The 8786-nt window shown below is 35.2% G+C and overlaps 2 protein-coding genes across 2 annotated transcripts; both read right to left on the reverse strand.

Annotated features, from left to right (window-relative positions):
* Nucleotides 1-1914: 1914 nt before the first annotated feature.
* Nucleotides 1915-4003, reverse strand: LOC114718667 (40S ribosomal protein S15a). The gene is made up of 4 exons (XM_028904077.1): nucleotides 3919-4003; nucleotides 2586-2723; nucleotides 2320-2480; nucleotides 1915-2172 (listed from the first exon to the last, which is right to left on the reverse strand). Exons 2-4 carry the CDS (start codon nucleotides 2716-2718, stop codon nucleotides 2074-2076), a joined length of 393 nt encoding a protein of 130 aa, XP_028759910.1. The 5' UTR covers nucleotides 2719-2723; nucleotides 3919-4003; the 3' UTR covers nucleotides 1915-2073.
* Nucleotides 4004-5009: 1006 nt separating this feature from the next.
* On the reverse strand, nucleotides 5010-7928 carry LOC114718668 (endo-1,3;1,4-beta-D-glucanase-like). Its single transcript, XM_028904078.1, has 6 exons — nucleotides 7756-7928; nucleotides 6487-6633; nucleotides 6222-6312; nucleotides 5921-6010; nucleotides 5694-5794; nucleotides 5010-5346 (listed from the first exon to the last, which is right to left on the reverse strand). Exons 1-6 carry the CDS (start codon nucleotides 7903-7905, stop codon nucleotides 5206-5208), a joined length of 720 nt encoding a protein of 239 aa, XP_028759911.1. The 5' UTR covers nucleotides 7906-7928; the 3' UTR covers nucleotides 5010-5205.
* Nucleotides 7929-8786: the final 858 nt, after the last annotated feature.

Consider the following 8786-nt stretch of genomic DNA (forward strand, 5'->3'; position numbering starts at 1 on the left):
TTAAAAAAAAAGTGAACTCTGAAGATTCTCGTTTCAAATGAAACGATAACAAGCAATAAAATATATCAAATATTATATATTCATCTCTAAAGAAAGTAAAATTCATTATTCTATAATACGGAAATAAGTTTAAAAAAAAAAAAAAGACCTTAGCTATAACAAGAAAAATAAGGTTGCTTTTCTTGCCACCTACAACCGAATGGTCCCAATCATGAGAAGAATCGGCCATTTAATTTAAATGAAAGATGTTTACTTTACATCAAATGCCATATTTTGCTAATAGTGTCCAGAAATGGACAAGAGGGAAAAATAATATTATTCTCGGATTAGTTTGTTGCATTTGGATAAAAAAAATATTTAGCAAAAAGGTTAGAGTAAATTATTTTCCTTAAAAAACATAAATACGTGACATTAAATTTTGATGCACAAGATCCCAAATTTGGTCACCGTAACATATACACAAGATGAACACGAGATCAGATCACTAATCCTATTTTGATTTATTTATTTCGTTGGTTGATCTCAGCAAATTTGACAAATACTATTACAAAGTGACCTATATGCTACTCCGAAAGATAAATTCATGGGAATTATATTACAAAAAGCCAACTTTAAACGGGACAGATTACGATAAGGACTCATTCGATATGTAAAATGTAATGAAATCCCAAAAAGGTTGAAATGAAGAATAATTTTTCAAATAAAAATATTGTATTTTTATATAATATAAAATAAGTTCTGCTAAATAGTGTTAATATTTAAGTATAAAATCTCCAATTCTAGAAATTCAGGCATCCTATCTTGTTTTGTTGCTGTCCTGTAATAATGCTGGTGACCAGTGTTTCTTCGGGCTTATAAAAAGTTGGAGGTTTCGTCAATCATATGAAAGCATTTTATTAAACAAAATACTCCTCCGATCCTTATTATAAGACTCAATTTGACTTTTTATTTGGTCCTAATTATAAGACCCAAATCCATTTTGTCTCTTATATTTATGCATTTTTTTCCAAGATAATCCTTCTAATAATGATAGTTTTAGCCAATATACTTAATTAGCAAGGATATTTTAGGAATGACAACACTTATTTATTATAAATAACCAACTTAACTTACCTCCTTAATCTCCTCAAATAAGTCAATTGGGTCTTATAATTAGAACCGGAGGAGTATATAAAAACTATTGAGTGGATGACTTGACAAACATAATCATAGTCACCAATGGAAAATTAATTTTTTTACGGGTGAATTGGTAGGCAATTATGCGCACGCTTCGTTGTAGAATTAAATATTTCAAGGACAGTTCTAGGCATAAGGGATGATAATTGGAGTCCTCTTTCGTCTTTCATTATCCAATCCAACGGCGACGACTTTAAATTATAAGCTGAGTTTAGGAAGAATCTCATTGTGAGTTCGAAGTATCATACTCGGTCATACAAAATTTGAATTTGCGGCAAAAAATTAAGAAGTTTTCAATAAACACTTATTCGTAATAATGGTCTGGAAAATAAATTTTGAGTTCGTTTGAACTGCTTACAACAAAATCGATCTCCAGGCAACAATTAATTTCAACATTTTTTAGGGCAGTTTGGATTTTTGTGGAAAAATTATAATTTTGCCGGGTTAATTAGGGAAAAAGGATTAAATTTGAAGAAATTTAGCATCTCACCCAGGAGATAAACCACAAATTATGCATAACGTGGACGACCAGGTTTGATCCTCGACCATCGCATGCCGCTAGGTTGGATTCAAGAGGGCGAAAGAAATCTCACGCACATCACAAGACCAATGATATTGACCAATGGTTGGACTTTGAGGATACAAAATTCAACACAGCGCAATACAACTTGATCATCTCCCTGACCTCACATCAGAGTGCATCCCAGGTTATCCCAAATACCCCCGGCAACAGGCATGTAATGATAGAGAAATCAGATTAATTATAATATCCAGATTGGTTTCACAAGCAAAAGTAGAATCATAAAATAACAAACCCAGCTATACTTAATAATATTACTAGAACATCATCCGTTACAACTGATCAAACAAAATTCAGCAATCATCGGGCAAAACTTTCTAGTAAAAGAAACCCAACACTTTCCCACCAACATTCTTTCTCCTAGCCTCTTCATGATCCATAATACCAGCTGAGGTTGTCAAGACAATGTAGCCAAACTGCATTAACAGTGTAATCGGATTCAATAAAAGAAATACATGCATAAAACGAAAAGGGAGATAAAAGACCACCATTCTCTCCAAGCAGAAGCAACAAAAGACCAAAAGATGTAATTTTAAAAACAGAAACAGAAAGTTTCTTATGACCTGTCTTGAAGGAAGTAGCCTTGCAGTCCATGGTTCTATCTCCTTGACACCCACATCAAAACGGGGACTAATAACCCCACATTTGTTCAATCTCCCATTCAGCTCAACCACAATTTTGCCAGCCCTGTGGTCATCCACATATTCAAACTCCCCAATGTATCCTAAAGAAATTAACAATTGAATCAAACCACGAGGAAAAAACAAACCGTCACAAACCCTAACTCATATGTTGCAGTAAATTCAAACAAAAACAGGTAGAGAAATACCATGCTTCTGCATGACCAAAAGGAACTTAATAATGACTTTTGAGGATGGCCTAATCATGACCTGACGCTTCCCCCTTTTCTCAGCATTGTACATGCTCTTGAGAGCATCATTCAAAACACTGACCCTCACCATTGTTACTGTTACAAATTTCAACAAGAATTAATTGTAACATATATCATGATTCTGCCGAACAAATGCTAAAGATATGCAATCAATAGAAGTACTTCCGTAGTTAAATACTTAAACTGTGTCGTACAATATAATCCCAACACAAAATCACTCCCATTGTCTCTAGTTACTATAGGCTTAACTAATACAGCAGTTCATCAATATAAATGCATGCGTGGAAGCAGCAAACCATCATTAGATATAACGTAGTACTCCAACTACGCTTGAACCAAATCAACATCTGAATTATGAATGATGCAATCAACGCCTCCATCGGCAACACGAAAATTCAAAACACCTAATGAATTCTGAAGCATTTACATGTCAACAAAACTTCCATGTTCTTTCGCTGTCACCTTAATAGGGAGAAATTGGAACGCCCAAACAGCATAAAGCACTTGTCTTTGAAGTCTCAACCGTTACTAGGAAAGTTAAAAACAAAACATCTGAATTCATCAGAGCTGACTAGCTACTTTATTTACTTTAATTTGAAATTGATCTTTTGCATAAGCCATGTAATTCCTATTTCTTAGTAGTGCGTTGATTTGTAGAAGACAAACACGAGCCATAACAAGCTCTTGTCCAAGAAATAATTTTCAAAACACATCATGCTATCAGCTGAATTTCAGTAGTTCGGGTAATTCGAAGATCTTAGTTACGCGAAGCCAGGCTTCCCGTACCATGGAAAATTAATAACATAACTGGGCGTCTTCTGTTTTACAATTTCACTCCAAGACTATAGCATGCGATATCGCGACTGTAACACTAATCTAAAGGGCTAGAAGGCACATTTTTTTAATCTGAATCAAACAATAGCAACTGAAAACAAAACAAAGCTGGGAATCTCCGGAGCCTAGTTTCATAAGGCAAAAGGACAAAGAAAATATTTCGAAAGGGACAGATTATCAAACGATAAGCAGGGAAGGAATCAGATGCAAGGTAATAATTTTTCCGCCATGCTGATAAATTTATGCTCAGAACAATAAAACAAACGCGCTAGGTCTAACCCGAGCACCGTTTTGTACAACATGATACTGGTCCTCATACTTCCGATCACTAGACCTAAGCTACACTTGGGGGAAAAAATACCCTACCGGTTCTCAAACAACATATGAAAGACTGACGAACAATGGCAGATGAATAGCTGTAAAACGCAGATCTTACCGAGTAAAAACAGCGGAGCCCCCGAGCGACGGCGCTGATATGGAAGCTACAAACGCTGGGGGAAGAGGAGAACCCGTTAAACTGCCTAAGCAGAAGATATAAAGTGGTATGTGTTTAGGGTTTAGAAAACCGATTGGTTAGGGCTTTCTGAATGGGCTTCTGGGCCTCCGCTAGCATCCAATACTATAGCGAACTCGATCAGTAATATTACCTCCACTTTTTAATACAAGATCTTATTTGATTTTTATTTTAGTCCTAAATATAATATTTTAATTTATTTTATCTCTTTTTTTTTTGAACTAGTCCTTCTAATAATGATAACTCTAGTCAACACACTTAATTAGCAAAGATAGTTTAGGAAAGACAATACATATTTATTACAAATAACTAATTTAACTTCTTTTCATAATCTCCTCAAATTAGTCAACCAGCTCTTATAATTAGGACCAGAGGTAGTATGTTTTTACGTATACTCACTCAAAATTGGGAACAACAAAAAAACGTATACTCAATCAAAAAATTACTCCCCCAGTCCTAATATAAGACTCCTTTTGTAGTGTAATTTACACTACAAAAAGGATAGGATCGAAGGAGTATTATATTATTAATTTTTAAGAGATATATATACTTGCATATTGTTAGAAATCATTTCACACACCCCTACCACCTAAATACAAGAAATCATTAAGAATTACACTATTTATATTTTTTTTTTTGCCAGATATACTATTTGCAAGTAATATGTGTGCATTTGTGTGTATATATGTAGATAAGTTATTGAAAATTATATATTTTATAAATTATGAATAATGCATGTGTTTTGTTTCATTATTTTTTATAACTTTGGGTGTTTAACACTAACTTCAGTCAATTCCACAAGACTTACTGTTAATTTCAAAATAACTTAAATTAAGTTCAAAATGAAACAGTTGTTTTCCTTAAAATATTATTAATCGATTTAATTTTTAATTTTCATGTATAGAGAAACATAATATAAAAGGAGTCACAAAGAGTTAAAGGAGATTAGTCTCCCTTTTATTGACGGAAGATGTTTTAAGTCTTACCAAAAAAAAAAAAAACTATTACCGGCGTATTTATTTCCATATACAAAAAAAAAGTTCAAACCTCCTCCTATGCGGAAAATACACAAGAGTCTCTCATAGTTTTTTATTGGATGAAAAGGTGAACACTACATTAATCAAACGTTACATGCTTAAGAGTGGCTGATCCACACACATAACCACAAAAGGCTGGCTGCTCATCATAGAGCAGTTTTGTTTGGCAAATTCAGCGAACATGCTCAGCGAACCAGGCCAATAATTTCTGATGGGCCGCCTCTGCAGCCATCACAGCTGCTTCATCTTCCATGTTGTACCTCACAGTCCATCCATGAGACACCTTAGGAACCACCTTCACATAGCAATCATCCTGCAGCCAACAATAATCTTAGCTCCTCTGTCACAATTTTGCAAACACTCATACTACTCACATGAATGCGGAATAAGACAGCAAAATATGTAGTGTTTACTTTCAATTTAAGTGTAAGTGCTTCATTGGTAGTTAACACAATGCAGCTAACAAGTAACAACAAAATGAAAGCAAAACGAAGTGTCCACAATACAACAGACAATTTCCCAGAGAAGGGTGGGAAGAAAGTCTAGATGATGGTGTTAATGCTCGTTTCTGAGAAGCCAAAAGGGAGAAACAGGGTTACAAGCTTTACACATAACGAAAAAGCATAGTTAATCCAGAAAACAATAAAGACCTCGTCCTACCCCAAGCTGAGCAGTTAGGACCTCTTCAAACTGTTTCACTAGTTCTGGAGGGCAGTATTGGTCAATCTCAGCTCCAAGTATTGCAATTGGTATATTAACCCCTGAAAAACAACACCAGATGATTTATTCTACTCTTAGATTCATTCCTTGCTGTTACTTCTTAAGTACAGGAGTGTGCTCTAAATAACTCAACATTACAGAAAATGAAAACAGATAAAATTGTATACCCTTGATGTCATCCACAGTGACAAATGATGGATGAAATAGCACAGCAGATTGAATCATTCCAGACTTGGCAAGTTCTACAACACACTTTGCTGAGAAGAGGAAAATATCAGCATCATTGGACCCACTCAGTTGTCAATATTCAGCACAGTTGCGCCTCATTGTTCTTTGCGTGTACTTAAATTCATCCACTAAGTGTATTTCCTTTTTTTTTTTTTTTGGGATATAAGTATGTCTTGCGGAACTGATAGAATTATCATATGACAAGAAAGGGATAAAAATGGCAAACAGTTAGTCACTCACCACCCCAACAAAAAGATGCAGCCCCGATAGACAAAGCGCCTATGCTTTTTAAGGCTTCAATTACTGGTTTTGCATCTTCAAATGCTTTGTCCTTTCCATATAGTAGAAAGAATCAGAGAGTAATGCATCAGTCATAAGGTACTATACATAATCCAAAATTTGTATTAAGTTGTAGGTATTTAAAGATGAGCATCATCAAATTCTCAATAGTGACACGAGTGATTGGTTTTCAATATAATGATAGAAAATACTAGCAAGAACTAACTGGCTCATGATCTTTTAGCCAAACTGGCAGAGGTCTGCTGGCTTTTTCGTAGGCAAAGGGATCTCCATACAAGAAGTCAGGTACCACTACATAGTACCCTTTAGCTGCAATCTTGTCTGCAAGCTTCCTGTATAACAAACAAGTAGCGTTAGCTTTACGGAAATATAACATAACTACCTTTAAATACATTTTTTAGTGGCGCAATAAACGGAACCATGAGAAAATTATAAGCGTTAAGCAGCATCTCCAGATAAAATGAGGTGTGCAAATCCAAATGCATCTTCTCTGAACCACCAAGCACTTGGTTCAACTTTTAAAGAGTTGTACTAGCTCAACCAAAAGTCTCGAGTTTGAACTCTGGGAATGCAGCAATGTTAAATACTTGGTGGTAGAGCTTTTCCGTCCTTGTGGTCCTACCTCGCTCGCTTTGGATTAGTCTGGACCCAAAGTGAAGTAGGTCCAAGATGCCGGATGCTCCACGTATTAAAAAAAAAAAGGAAGGGAAAAAAAAAGCATTTCTTGAGGATTAAGAACTGTGTGTCCCTATTTTAGTTTTGCAAGGAAAATGTGATACTGTGATAGTTGTTGAAAGAAAATGTAATAATATCTGGTTCAAATTCCACAGTGACCATCTACAAGTAGCGAGAAGGAAAATGGAGTAGTTTTACAGTATCAGCTCAACATATATCACTCTATAGACTCCTTGTACCAATAAGTTCAGCTATAGCTTTCAGCTTGATGAAAAACAGGAAAAAACAATCTTCTTCACAATAATCAGAGTCTTAAAAAGATAGGTAACAGAAGTAAAAAAATAGACTTACCTAGATTCGGAGCTCCATATCCTGCAAGGTAAGTTTTACAGATTAAGTCAATATATTACGGGGAAATAGAGAACCGTAAACAGGAATAAAACAACAAAGATTTGTAACTGTGTTTTGTATTCATTGAAAGAAGTTAGGCAAGCAAAAAGTTTATAGCGATGTTTGTGTCGCAAGAAATGAAACAACGTAAAGTGCATATCAAAGAAAACTTGAACTTATCATCATGTAAAAAGAATGATTCCATGCATCAAACTACAGTTTGCAGTCAACTCATAACGTTGACAATCATATAGATCGAAACGGCAATGTGTAATCTCAATAAAGCTTAAAACTCCAAGCTGATCATACATACCATCACCACCACCACACCGCTAATCTTAAGTACACAACATGGAAGGATTTGAATGTTCTAAGAGCAAGAGATAGAAAAATATGCTGATTAAAAGATACCAAAAACTTCTGACACCAAAAGAATGGCGTGCTTAGAACAGGAGAGGCCGCTGACATAAGAGTTGAGACCACCGAGTTTTTGAACGTGGCCTGCTCCAGAGTTTGGGTCGAGGATCGGTGGGTTTGAGCAGCACTCGGGGCCTGACATTTGTCACCTCTAATTTCTGCTATGCTTAGTAGCGTTTTCTGGCTCTTCCGGGTGTTTATATGTAAGTATATATACCAAAACGATAAACCAGGGTTGCCTAAATTTTACTGCTTTTGAAATGGAAGTAAGACCAGACCTCACAAGAAACATAAATTCCAACATTCCATCCGTTATATTCCAACCATTTATTTTTAAGTTGTTGATGCGAATTCTTACAAGCAATTGACGACACCTTACATAAATTCATTAAAAACTACGGTCAATGCTCTAACTTTTGACGCTCATCCTGGAATTCTTAATTTTTTTTTTTTAAGTCTACGTAGGACAAACAAACGTTGCTTCTTGCAAAACATGAACTTACCATCGCTAATCTACCCATTTTGTTGATAAGGCTAATATAATGAAAAAACGGTAATTAGACCAATTTTGAAGAGGGAAAACAAAACTTCTGCTAGTTCACCATTTTCCCCTATATATTTTGCAAAGTGTTTAATTTTTGCAATTTGATCCAAACCGAAGGTCAAAGCACGCAAGTTAAAGCTTTTCCCATGAAATCTTGATTAAGTTTTCAGGCACTTGAACATACGCCCATGCGATTGTAAACTGAATCCCTTTCCGTATGTGATCTTTCGCTGTGCAGCTTAGGATTAATATGACAAAAATACTTCCTCAACGCCATTCAAAGTTCAGATTTTTCATTTCCAAGAGCAAAGACTGAAATTTGTCTTAAAAGCGAGAAATATATCTCCTTTCAAGGGCAGGGACAATTGTGTCTCTTCTCCATTAAAGGTTAATGCCTAATAGCTACAAAATGTTCCACAAGAGAAAAGAAAATATCTTTAAAGGGAGCTGGGAAGTCGGAAGACTTTTACTTGTAAATT

The sequence above is a fragment of the Neltuma alba genome, unplaced genomic scaffold, assembly GCF_004799145.2.
Source record: "Neltuma alba isolate B1F8T4 unplaced genomic scaffold, ASM479914v2 tig00011856_pilon, whole genome shotgun sequence".
NCBI classification, from domain to species: Eukaryota; Viridiplantae; Streptophyta; class Magnoliopsida; order Fabales; family Fabaceae; genus Neltuma; species Neltuma alba.